This window comes from Chiloscyllium punctatum, chromosome 18 (genome assembly GCF_047496795.1).
Source record: "Chiloscyllium punctatum isolate Juve2018m chromosome 18, sChiPun1.3, whole genome shotgun sequence".
Classification (NCBI taxonomy): Eukaryota; Metazoa; Chordata; class Chondrichthyes; order Orectolobiformes; family Hemiscylliidae; genus Chiloscyllium; species Chiloscyllium punctatum.
Genome location: NC_092756.1, coordinates 72,557,188 through 72,570,560, shown reverse-complemented (window position 1 = coordinate 72,570,560; position 13,373 = coordinate 72,557,188). Strand labels below are relative to the sequence as shown.

At 44.1% G+C, this 13,373-nt stretch overlaps 1 protein-coding gene across 1 annotated transcript in view; it reads right to left on the bottom strand.

Annotated features, from left to right (window-relative positions):
- LOC140489028 (guanylyl cyclase C-like) overlaps positions 1 to 13,373 on the bottom strand; it is a 151,009-nt gene that overhangs the window by 25,753 nt on the left and 111,883 nt on the right. The window contains exons 18-20 of the mRNA XM_072588267.1: positions 10,741 to 10,878; positions 542 to 630; positions 201 to 292 (exon numbers count right to left, since the gene is read on the bottom strand). Coding sequence (XP_072444368.1) covers positions 201 to 292; positions 542 to 630; positions 10,741 to 10,878 — 319 coding nt within the window. The remainder of the gene's footprint in view (positions 1 to 200; positions 293 to 541; positions 631 to 10,740; positions 10,879 to 13,373) is intronic.

The window sequence follows — 13,373 nt, the reverse complement described above, 5'->3', positions numbered from 1 at the left end:
ATGATAGAACAAGTTGGACAGGGCGAGCAGTCTGTTCCTTTCTCTAGGTTAAGTTTTTCTGTGTAAACTGAAATTGAAAAATGACCTTATACAGGATTGTGTGTCTTTGTCACACCATGAAGACCATTCATACCTGTTCCTTGTGTGAGAGGTGCAGTTTATATGTTGCTGTGTACAGAATTCACCCCATCTCTACCAACCTGAACATCTTTCCCAGCAATGCCTCAATTCTCTTGAAATCTGGTCGTTTTTCTGAATCTTCTTCCCAGCAATTTTTGATCAGCCCATACATCTGCATGCAGAAAGACACATAGGTAATCAGACCGAGACACAGAAGTTGATCAGAATGATACACAGAGTGAATCTAACAAGGCCATCAGATAAAGGCACATGGGCTAATTAAACTGAAACAACAGGGTATGGGAGTTAATTAGACCTGGATGGATGGTATACCAGAAATGGTCTAAAAGAATTAAGAGTTTAATCTGTTTTGGAACCAGATGGAAACAGGATTAATCAGATTTATTCTGATCTCAGTTACCTCTATCTCTTTGTCGTTAGCTGTCTCCAGGGGAAGGTCAGGTCGAAACAGCTCACTCTCATTTGCTAACATTACTCTCTTTAACTTCTCTAGAGAAAAAGGGAAGAAACATTCCATTTAACAAGAGGGACAGGGTCACCAATTGAAAGTTATCAGTAAAAACATTACTCCGATGGTTTTAAGTTGTGACATTTGAAGAAACAGAAGGGGCAAATAGACTAGGAAGTGGGGTTGAGACCACAAATAGATGGACCATGATCTTCCTGAATAGTGGTACATACAGACAAGGAGTAGGCCATTTGGCCCTTTGAGCATGTTCCGCCATTTAATAAGATCATGGCTAATTTGATCATGGCATAAAATCCAAATTCCCACAAACCCTGATAACCTTTCACCCACTTCCTTGATCACCAAGAATCTATCTTTCTCTGAGTTCTGTCTGGATTGCTGGCGAGTACTTGGTTTAGATTGTGCTTTGTCTGACACACTCAAACTCACCATCTGCAAGGCACAAGGCAAGTGTGATGGAATACTCCCCACTGGTCTGGATGCATGCACTTCATACAACATTCAAGAAGCCTGACATAGTCCAGAACAAAACAGGCCAATTGGCACCACATCCATAAACATTGACTCCCTCCACCATCTGACACTCAGTAGCAGCTCTGCGTACCAACTGCAGAACTGCAGAAATTTATCAAGGGTCCTAAGTCAGCACCTTCAAAGCCCGTAATCACTATCATTTAGAAGGACAAGGGCAGCAGATAGATGAAACATCATTAATTGCAAGCTCCAAACGGAGTTGTTCTGAAGTTTTTATTTCTTTATTTCTCTCCCGCCCTAACAGCATGCTGTGGGTCTGCCGACATCAAATGGACTGCAGCAGATCAAGGCAACAGCTCAGCCCCACCTCCTTAACCAGGGGCAGGGCAAGAAATTCTGGCTCAGTCATCAACACTCACATCCCATGAATCATGAATGATTCAAAAAAGTACTTGGAAGGGATATTTGCTAGGCTGTGGGGAAGGTGGGGAGTGGAACTAATTAAATAGCATTTTTTAAAGAGGCAGCATAGGAAGTGATTGCCCGAATGGTCTCGCAATATCCTATAACATTCTCTGATTCTCCACCAACAGCGACCTGCAATGGATGGGAAAAGAATAAAACTTGAAGGAACAGAGTGGGTGGCACAGTGGCTCAGTGGTTAGTACTGCTGCCTTTCAGCACCAGAGACCCAGCTTCAATTCCCCCCTCGGGCAACTGTCTGTGTGGAGTTTGCACATTCTGCCTGTGTCTGCATGGGTTTCCTCCAGGTGCTCCGGTTTCCTCTCACAATCCAAAGATGTGTGGGTTAGGTGAATTGGCCATGCTGAATTGCCCGTAGTATTAGTCAGGGGTGAATGTCGGGGAATGGGTCAGGGTGGGTTGCTCTTGGGAGGGTCAGTGTGGACTTATTGGGCCGAACCTAATCTGAGTATTACACTCTCTTTCCCCTACCACGCAGTAAGATTAAGCAGAAAAAGGCTCATCTTGTTAGTGAGTACCAGGTGAATAAAGAAAGTTCAGAGGGGGAATAAAACAAATCTGAAAAGGGAAAGTTTGAGAAAATACTGATAACAGCATAAAAGGGAAGTCAAAAGTTGTCTACATTTTTTTTTAGATTAGATTAAAATCTATAGGAAAATCTATAGATAGGAAAAAGAAGAGTGGACCTAATTGGAAACTAAAATGAAAATTTAAACATGGAAACTTGGCTGAAATATTGCATTCATTTGCACTGTATTTTACCAGTGGAACAAGTTATTGTGTCATTGTTAAAGACAAGACACGCAAGTTGATGGTTAGGTTAAAGATTGATGGAAGAAAATGTATCAGAAAGGCTGATTACTGAGGATACTGATGGAGGTATGGAGAAAAATTGGGGAGATGTTGGTCATGATTTTCCAATCCTCTGGAGACACTGGATTAGTGCCAGACGACCGGAGAATTGCATATGTTACATCTTGTTGAAAAAAGGTGTGTAATGATAAGCATTTTTCCCAAGCGGTAGAAAAGTTATTAGAACTAGCAATCTTTAACAAAATAATTAATTTGGAAAAATCTTGATTATTTAAGGCTTCCATTGGCAGAAGAATCTGGTGGGTATCGTGGTGGCTCAGTGGTTAAGAGCCTTCCTAGCAGCGCCAGGGTCCCAGGCTCGATTCCAGCCTCGGGTGACTATCTGTGTGGAGTTTGCATTCTCCCCATGTCTGTGTGGGTTTTCTCTGGGTGCTTCAGTTTCCTCCCACAGTCTAGAGATGCAGAGGATTAGCCATGCTGCAGTGTCACCACAGTATCCAGGGATATGTGGGTTAGCCATGGGAATGCAGATTTCAAGGAATAGGGTTAGAGGTGTAAATCTTGGTGGGATGGCCTCTGAAGGGTCGAACACAAAAAAATGCAGATGCTGGAACAGAGTAGCCAGGTAGCAACAGGAGGTGCAGAGGTCGATGTTTCAGGTGTAACCCTTCCTGTTATACCCGAAACATCGACTTCTGCACCTCCTGATGCTGCCTGGCTTGCTGTGCTCTTCCAGCCTCCTGCCCGTCTACTTTGAAGGGGCAGTGCAGACTTGATGGACTGAATGGCCTGCTTCCACACTGTAGGGATTATATGATTCTTCTATGATCCTAGAGGGTGCCAATTTAAGGTGAATGGTTAAGATCCGGAACACACTGCCTGAGAATATAGATTCAGTCATGGTTTGGAAGAGGGAATCAGATATACAGTTAGTTCTGCTAAAATGCAGTAATTCTGTTCTCGTGCAATCTCGTGTTATAAGAAAATTGTGTAACAGCAGCACCATTTAAACTAATGGGACCAGAATTGCATTAGAACCAATACACTTTAAAATCCACGCTTTAGAAACAGTGTCCCCAATTCGTCAATTGTGTTACAGCAAATTCACGTTAACGCAATGCATGCTATAGCAGAATGATCTGTACACCTGACGAAAAACAATTTGACGGGCTATAGGGCTAAAGGTATGACTAAATGAATTGCTCTTGCAGAGAGCTGGCACAGACATGAGGGCTGAATGGCCTCCAACTGTGAAACTGTTGCATGATTCGCTATTCAAGACAAAATCAAGGGGTGGGTGATTGGGCTACACATATTTGTGGGTGTGCTACAATCCAGATCGTGCTCAAATTTGTAAAAATAAAGCTGCCACGCATATTAAGTAAAATTTAGACCTGACATTGGACGGTGAGAATGAGATGGGGAAGTGGGTCAACCATAATTGCACTGGATGGTGGAGCAGGTTTAAGAGGCCACATGACTACATCTACTTATGTTCTTATCAACAGACACAACTAAAGGCTCTAATTGCTCTGCATTTCTATTGTAATGGTTGTAGCAGGCTGCACCCCCATTGGGATGATAGTGTTTACTTTAAAGATACAAAAGGAATTTTCTCCCCTAAAGTAGATTAGATTAGATTCCCTACAGTGTGAAAACAAGCCCTTTGGCCCACCAAGTTGACACCGACCCTCCGAAGAGCAACCCACTCCCCTACATTTACCCCTGACTAATGCACCTAACACTACAGGCAATTTAGCAGGGCCAATTCACCTCACCTGCACATCTTTGGACTGTGGGAGGAAACCGGAGCACCCAGAGGAAACCCACGCAGAACGGGGAGAACGTGCAAACCCCACACAGACAGTTGCCAAAGGCGGGAATTGAACCAGGGTACCTGGTGCTGTGAGGTGGCAGTGCTGACCACTGTGCCACCCCAAGGGCAATCTCAAGGTACTTTACAACCAATGAAATATTTTTTGAAATACAATTTGTACACAGCAGGCTAAAACAAACATCAAGGAGATAGTGAGGACTGCAGACAGTGCAGAGTCGGCCAATAAAGTGTGGCACTGGAAAAAGCACAGCAGGTCAGGCAGGAGAGTCGACATTTCGGGCAGGACCCTTCATCTGGACTGGGGAGGGGGAAAGGGGCAGAGAAATAAATAGAGGGAGGGAGGTGGGGCTGGGGGAAAGGTGGGTGGGATGGTGATAGGTGGGGGCAGGTGGGAGGTAATTGTGACAGGTCAGTTGGAAGGGTGGAGCGGATAGGTGGAAGGAAGATGGACAGGTAGGTCAGGTCAGGAGCACGGTACTGAATCGGAAGGTTGGATCTGGGATGGAGTGGGGAGATTTGGAAACTGGTGAATTCAATGTTGAGGCCGTGTGCTTGTAGGCTCCCGAGGGGAAGATAAGGTGTTTTTCCTCCAATTTGTGGGTGGCCTTGTTTAGCTGGTGAAGGAGACTCAAAATGGATATGTCATCGGGGGGAGTGGCAGGGCAAGTTGAAATGGTTAGCCATCAGAAATGGTGGGGCTGGTTGGTGCATATGGACCATTCTGTGAGTTTGCACTCGGTCTCTCTGATGTAGAAGAGACCACATCAAGAACAGCAGATGTAGTAACTGAGGTTTGAGGACATGCAAGTAAATCTCTGACAGATTTGGAATGATCTTTTGGGGCCTTGGACTGAGGTGAGGGGAGGGGGGGGGGAGGTGTGGGCTCAGGTTACGCTCCTCCTGTGGCAAGGGGGGCGAGGGGGTTGGTGGGGAGGTGGATCCAATGAGAGAGGTATGGAGGGAACCTATGGAATGCCACCCTGGAGGCTCCCTGCCTCTATTCCTGATGAAGGGTTTTTGCCCGAAACGTCAATTTTCCTGCTCCTCGGATGCTGCCTGACCTGCTGTGCTTTTCCAGCACCACTCTAATCTGGACTCTGGTTTCCAGCATCTGCAGTCCTTGTTTTTACCTATGGAATTCAGTTAGGGTTGGGGAAGGAAATATATTTCTGATGGTGGGGTCAGACTGTAGGTGGCGCCACAATTACTGCATCACACTTTATTGACCACAACAAATATCATTACAATAACAATGAGACAATCGGTTTTTATTGATGTAGAGGGATAAATATCCAGGGCATTAGGGCAACCCCTAAGCTTTTCAAACTAGCAGTATGTCATCTGAGAGGTCAGCTAGGGCCTTGATTTAATGTCTCATAAAAAGATGATTCCTTAAACAGTTCAGTACTCCCTCAGTACTATACTGGAGTGTTAATTTCGATTTTGTGCTCAAAGTTACTAGCTATCATCCTATTTAACAGCAATATTCCACACTGGAGTTTGCATAATATTCTTGCTGGAAATCTGGAAGGTAGGAAGTATCAAAGGTACAAGCTAAAATAACAAATTCAACTTATTTGCATGAACAATTTATAGAAAATATGGGACATAAAAGATTGTAAGACTAAAACATAATCCTGAAATAAACCAGAATGGCTTAAGTTTCAAGGGGTCCTCATTTAAAATCAATCAAGCTGTGCGTTCAGTCAATTAAATCTCCTTCCCTTAGTTTAGGGAACTGACTGTGCTGGCTGGGTTACAGTTAGCGGTGTTACTACTGCTGTTGGTTTCTGCTCATTTTTTGGGGGGAAGGTGAAATGAAAAAAAATTAAATCTCCTTCTGCGAAAGTACCACGACTTAAACTTTTGATTTGGCAGAGTTAGCTGGAAGCAATTAGCATTGGTTAGAGACAAAAAAAAACTGCAGATGCTGGAATCCAAGGCAGGAGGCTGGAAGAACACAGCAAGCCAGGGAGCATCAGGAGGTGGAGAAGTCAACATTTCGGGTGTAACCCTTCTTCAGGCAATTATCATTCAGTAATTCTTCTTGAAATCACAAAAAGTAAGCATCCAACATCAGTAGGTAAGGGAGATGTTAAATGGCCTGTTGGACTTTACTTCTAAGGGAATGAGGCATAAAAATAGACAAGTCTTGCTGAAATGATGCTTGGTACAAGTTAGACCACCCTGTAATGCTGTGAACTGTTTTAGTGTCCTTATCTGAGGAAATACATTCTGACATTAGAAGCAGCTCTTAGAAGGTTCACTAGGTTAATTTTGGGTATGAAAGATTTTCTTAAGAGGAGAGGTTAAGTAGGTTGGGCTTGTCCTCAATGGAATGTAGAAAAATGACAGGACACACAATCTCTCAATCAGCATCAGAAGATTAACATTATCACGTTATCAGTATCCGAAGATTAACATTCTCACATTGCTGTTTTTGACAGTTGAGAGGAGAAAGATTTGAAAAAGAATTGAGGGACAACTTTTTCACACAGCGGGTAATTTGTATGTAGAGTGAACAGAGAACAGCCAGGGAATTCCTAGAGGCATGGCACTCATCCACAGACTACATCAACAAACACATCGACCTGGACCCAATATACCGGCCACTGCAGCGGGCAGCTGGAAAAGACAACTGGAAGCGGCAGAGACAAACCACTATAAATGCTAGAGGAAACACCACAGAAGCGCTTCACAGGAGGCTCCCAAGCACTGAGGATGTCACCTAGACAGGGGACGAAACGTCTGCAACACAAATTCCCAGCTCGGCGAACAGAACCACAACAACGAGCACCCGAGCTACAAATCTTCTCACAAACTTTGAACACCTACGGGCGAGAGGCACTAAAACAAGCCAGGAAATGGGAATCCTGTGCCAACCGCCTAAGCGCCACATCGAACAGCTCCAGTTCCTGCACGAATGCCGAAAGAATCGAATCCTTCCACCATGTGTCAGATACAGACCACGAGTCAACAACCCACAAGCCAGGGACACAGCCAGACAGAACGGATTCAGGATGATCCAGGTAATGATACAGATGCTCACAACAGACTTCACACATACAGACAAGAAATTGAGCGCCAAAAATCGTTAATTTCAAAAACCACCAATCAGGAATGGACCCGGACCATAGAACAGGCCATCACCATAGGACAGAACAGGACAACACACCGCAAAAAAACGGCACTAAAAGAAAAAATGGCCAAACTGACACACAACCGAGAGGACACCACAACACACTCGTGGGTTAGAAAGCTCTCCCACAGACAGCTCACAAACACAGAAGGAACAATACTGGCCAAGGGACTCAACTATAACCACAGGGACACCAAGACAGCAGACTTCCTAGCAGCACTAGAATGCACACTCAGGAACAATGGACTGACAGAAGAGACACAACAAACTGTGAGACAAAGTATCGTACCTCTGATAACAAGAAAAAGACAAACACATAACCTCAACACAAAGGAGAGGGAAGCACTAAAAACTCTAAGAAATGATAAGAACATAATCATACTACCAGCAGACAAAGGCAGAATGACGGTCATCCTGGACAAAGCAGAGTACATCCAGAAAGCACAACAACTACTTGCAGATACCAACACCTACCAAAAGAGAGAGTTTGACCCCACCCCACAGCTCACCAATAGGATAAACAACACACTGAGGAACCTGCAAAAAAATGGACAGATTACCAGGTTTGACCTATAGAGAATAAAACCTGAAAGCAACAACACCCCCAGATTCTATGGACTACTTAACGTGCACAAACCAGACATCCCACTCAGACCCATCGTATCACTACCAGGGACACCATCACACAAACTGGCTAAAGAACTACAGCAGAAACTGAAACACCTGATCAGCGGATACAGACATTCTATACAGTCAACACAGGAATTCTTGGACATCATCAGAAATATACACATAGACAAGGAAGAAACTATGGTCTCATTCGATGTAACGGCACTGTTCACCTCTATCAACAAAACCCTAGCCAGAGAAACAATAGCCAACCTGCTGGACATACAGAACAGACAACAGGACGGTGAACCTATCAACAAAGAAGGCATACTCTTTGGACCTGTGCCTCACAACACACTTCACATCCAACAACCAAATACATGAACAAATCAATGGCATACCCATGGGCTCACCCATCTCTGGACTCATCGCAGAAGCGGTAATGCAAAGATTAAAACAAACAGTCTTACCGCAAATTCAACCCAAACTGGATCAGATATGTAGATGACACCTTTGTAATCATTAAAAACACAGAAATAGAGAACACACACTGGATCATCAACGCCACACTCACAGGAATCCAATTCACTAGAGAGGAAGAAAAGGACCACCAACTCCCATTCCTAGACGTGATGGTACAGACAACACCTAACAGAGAGTTCACCACAAAGGTATACAGGAAAGCCACACACACAGACCAAGTCCTGAACTACGAAAGCAACCACCCCAACACACACAAAAGAAGTTGCATCAAGACACTGTTCAAAAGGGCCACAACACACTGCAGTACACCAGAACTGCAAAAAGAGGAAGAAGAACACCTCTACAATGTATTCACCAAAAACGGATACCCGCGCAATTTCATCAACAGATGCCTAAGGGAGAGACAATGGAATGAGAACATGCCACAAACCAAAGGACTAGCCATGTTACCATACATCAAGAACATTTCTGAACTGACAGCCAGACTACTACAACCACTAGGACTCATAACAGCACACAAACCAACAGCCACACTCAGACAACAACTCACCAGGACAAAGGACCTGATACCAAGCATGAGCAAAACCAACGTATTGTACAAAATCCCATGCAAGGACTGCACAAAACACTACATAGGACAAACAGGACGGCAGCTAACGATCCGTATCCATGAACACCAACTAGCCACGAAACGACACGATCTGCTATCCTTAGTAGCCACACACGTGGATGACAAGCAACATGAGTTCACTGGAACAACACTACTATTATAGAACAAGCCAAACAGAGATCAGCCAGAGAGTTCCTAGAGGCATGGCACTCATCCACAGATTCAATCAATAAGCTCATCGACCTGGACCCAATATACCGACCACTGCAACAGACAGCTGGAATTGATATCCGGAAGCGGCAGATTCAAACCACTACAGTTGCCGGAGGAAACATCACAGAAGCGCTTCACAGGAGGCTCCCAAGCACTGAGGATGTCACCTAGACAGGGGACAAAATGTCTGCAACACAAATTCCCAGCTTGGCGAACACAACCACAACAACAGAGTGAACTACCGGGGGAAGTGGTAGGTGCAGGCAGTCACAACATTTAAAAGACCTTCAGACAGTAAACATAACAGCTAACCAGAGAATGTAACGTTTTTAAAAAAAGGTTTTGTGATTTACACATGAAAGAAGTGAAACTGTCACTGTATTCTAACAGATGAAAGGCTTAACAGACAATCAATTTTTCAATGTATAATTTCAGTTACCTCACACTGTAAATGTTTGCTATAAATTCTGTGTGTTAAGATTGAGCCCTCCACTGTCACCTGATGAAGGAGCTTCGCTCCGAAAGCTAGTGTGTTTCCAATTAAACCTGTTGGACTATAACCTGGTGTTGTGAGATTTTTAACCATGAATAGGAGAGGGTGAGAGGGATATCGGCCAAATGCAGGCAAGCAGAATGAGTTCAGCTTGAGAAACTTGGTCAGCACGGACAAGTTGGATTAAAGGATCTAGTTCTGTGTTGTACATCTCCATGACTCCATTTTCTCAGGGTCTGGACGGGGCAAATGCTGAGAGGTTGTGTCCCCTTGTGGAAGAGTCTAGGGTCAGACAAATAATTTCAGGGTAAAGGTTTGCCCATTTAAGATACAGGTGAGGATTTTTTTTTTCTCTCAGAGGGTAGTGAATCTATAGCATTATTTACGGAAAAGGGCTTGTGAAACTGGGTAGTTAAGTGCATTGAAGTCTATCTGAGATAGTTTTTAATCAGTCAGGGAATAGCAGGTTATGGAGAACGGTCAGGAAAGTGGAGTTGAGGATTGTCAGGTCAGCAACAATCTTATTGAATCAATGGACCAAATAGCTTATTTATCCTTCTATCTTATATCTTTATAGTCTAAAGCTTCAAAACTAATGGGAGGATAACTGGAAAATAGTTATTTTGTAGTCTGTTGATCCCACTGGGTTGAGTGGGGAGAAATAGAGCAACATTGTTAAGATATCTTGGTCACAGCACAACCAATACACACATAGACTTTCAATAACAGCCCTAATTAGTTAAATAGTCAAAAATCACACATCACCAGGTTATAGTCCAATAGGTTCATTGTAAATGTGAGTTTTTGGAGCATTGCTCCTTCCTCAGGCCTGAGGAAGGAGTAGCACTCCGAAAGCTCATCTTTTCAAATAAACATGTTGGACTATAACCTGGTGTGTTGTCATTTTTGACCTTGTCCAACCCAGTCTTACATTGGCACCTCCACAACATAGTTAAATAGTAAGAGCAACCATTACCTGCATTATTGCTGCATGATTGAATATAGAAGGTCTGTCTTCGATATATGATTTCCTGACCTATAATGCCAAAACTGTACGTGTCACCTTTCTGAGATACTCCCTCCTGTCGCAGGTGCTCAGGAGCTGTCCACAGGTCTGGATGTTAAGGTATAAAGAAAAACAAATACCTGAATATGTTGAACATCTTACCAAAACAAACAGAGAGACTTGAAGGTAAGAGCTTAAAACTACACCCTCAGTTTTCACACATGCAGGACATCCCAAGGTATTTTACAGCCAATGAAGTGCATTGTGATATAGAGTTAAAAATCACATAACACCAGGTTTTGGTCCAACTGGTTTAATTGGAAGCACTAGCTTTTGGAGCACTGCTCCTTCATTGGGTGGTTGCAATGAAGGAGCAACGCTTCGAAAGCTAGTGCTTCCAATTAAACCTGTTGGACTATAACCTGTGTTGTGTGATTTTTAACTTTGTCCACCAGCATCTCCAAATCATTGTGATACAGAGCAGCTATTTTACACATAATAAGCTCTCACAACTTGCAATGAGATAAAGATCAGACCATTTGTTTTGACTAAACAAAACCAAAAGAACTGCAGATGCTAGAAAACAGAAACAAGAACAGAAATTGCTGTAAAAACTCAGCAGGTTTGGCAGTGCCTGTGGACAGAAATCACAGTAAACATTTCAGATCCAATGACCCTTCTGTAGAACTGATGGTAGCTAGGAAAAGGTTGGTATTTATGCAGAGGATGGGTGGGGGAGAGGGGACAGGGGAGAGTGGAACAATAGGTGGAGATAGAGCCCAAACAGAGAGAAAAACAGACAAAAGGGAGAAAAACAAATATAGGTCAAAGGAGTGGGAAGTTTCCTGAAGAAGGGCTCATGCCCGAAACGTCAATTCTCCTGCTCCTTGGATGCTGCCTGACCTGCTGCGCTTTTCCAGCAACACATTTTCAGCTCAGACAAAAGAGTGGGAAAAGATTAGTCTAGGGGAATGAATAGCTGCTAATGGGAATTATTGGTAGCTGACAATGGGTTGTGTGTGGTAGCAGCCCATGTGATGACAAGGCCTGGTCTGTGGGGATTGGGGTAAGGAGAAGGTGTCTCAAGCTCTCAAAGTGTTGAAATGAATATTGAGTCCAGAAGGCTGTCAACTTCCCATGTGGGGAAAATGAGGTTCTGTTCTTTCAGCTTATGCTGAGCTTCGCTGGGGCACTGCAGCAAGCCTGAGACAGTGATCAAAAGAACTGCGGACGCTGGCAATCAGAAACAAAAACAAAAACAGAAACTGCTGGGAAAACTCTGCGGATCCAGCAGCATCTGTGGAGAGAAATCAGACTTAACGTTTCAGGTCCAATTCTGAAGAAGGGTCACTGGAACCAAAACATTAACTCTGTCAGCATCTGTGGAGAGAAATCAGAGTTAACGTTTGGATCCAGTGACTCTTCTTCAGAACCGGACCTGAAACGTTAACTCTGATTTCTCTTCACAAATGCTGTCAGACCTGCTGTGTTTTCCCAGTAACTTCAGTTTTTGTTCCTATGACAGAGATATTGACCAGGGAACATGGTGCTGTGTTGAAGTGGCAGGCAACTGGAAGCTCTGGGTCATTTTATTGGACAGAACATAGGTGTTCTTTGAGGCGATCATCCAGTCTATACTTGTTTCCCCAATGTAGAGGGGACCACATTGTGAGCAGCAAACGCAGTAAACTAGACTGAGTGAAGCGCAAGTAAAGCACTGCCTCACCTGGAAGGTGTACTGGGGCCCTTGGATACTGAGGAAGGAGGAAGTAAACAGGCAGGTTTTATTCCTGATGAAGAGCTTTTGCCCGAAACGTCGATTTTACTGCTCCTCGGATGCTGCCTGAACTGCTGTGCTTTTCCAGCACCACTCTAATCTAGACTCTGGTTTCCAGCATCTGCAGTCATTGTTTTTACCTAGGCAAGTATTACACCTTTTGCGGTTGCAGGGGAAGGTGCCATGACGGAACGTGTTGGGAGTGAAGGAGTGGAACATGAGGGAAGGGAGGGAAATATGTGTCTGGTGGTGGCATCCCACTGAAAGTGGCAGAAATGGCAGCTAATGATCCTTTGGATGTGGATGCTGAGGGATGGTAGATGAGGACAAGGGGGACCCTATCACTGTTGTGGGAGGGAAGATAGGGGGTGAGGGCTAAAGTGTGGGAGATGGGTCATTCCCAGCTGTGGAATCCTCAGTTGAGGAAGAACATGGACATTTTGGAGGCCCCCTTATCGAAATTAGCTTCATCAGAACAGATGCGACTGAGACAGAGGAACTGGGAGAATGAAATAGAGTCTTTACAGGAAGCAGGATGTGAGGATACATAGTCAAGGTAATTGTGGGAGTCGATGAGTTTGTAGTGAATATTGATGGGCAGCCAATCCCCAGAAATGGACCAAGTGAAGGTGAGATCGGGATGGAAATTGGAAGTGAGATAGACTTTTCCAATTAGGGACGAGAGAAGGAAGCAGCACCGATGATGCCTTTGATATATTGGAGCAAGAAATGTAGGAGGGGCCCTGAGTAAGACTGGAACAAGGAATGTTGAATGTACCCCATGAAGAGACTGGCATAACTGGGGTGCATGTGGGTACCCATGGCC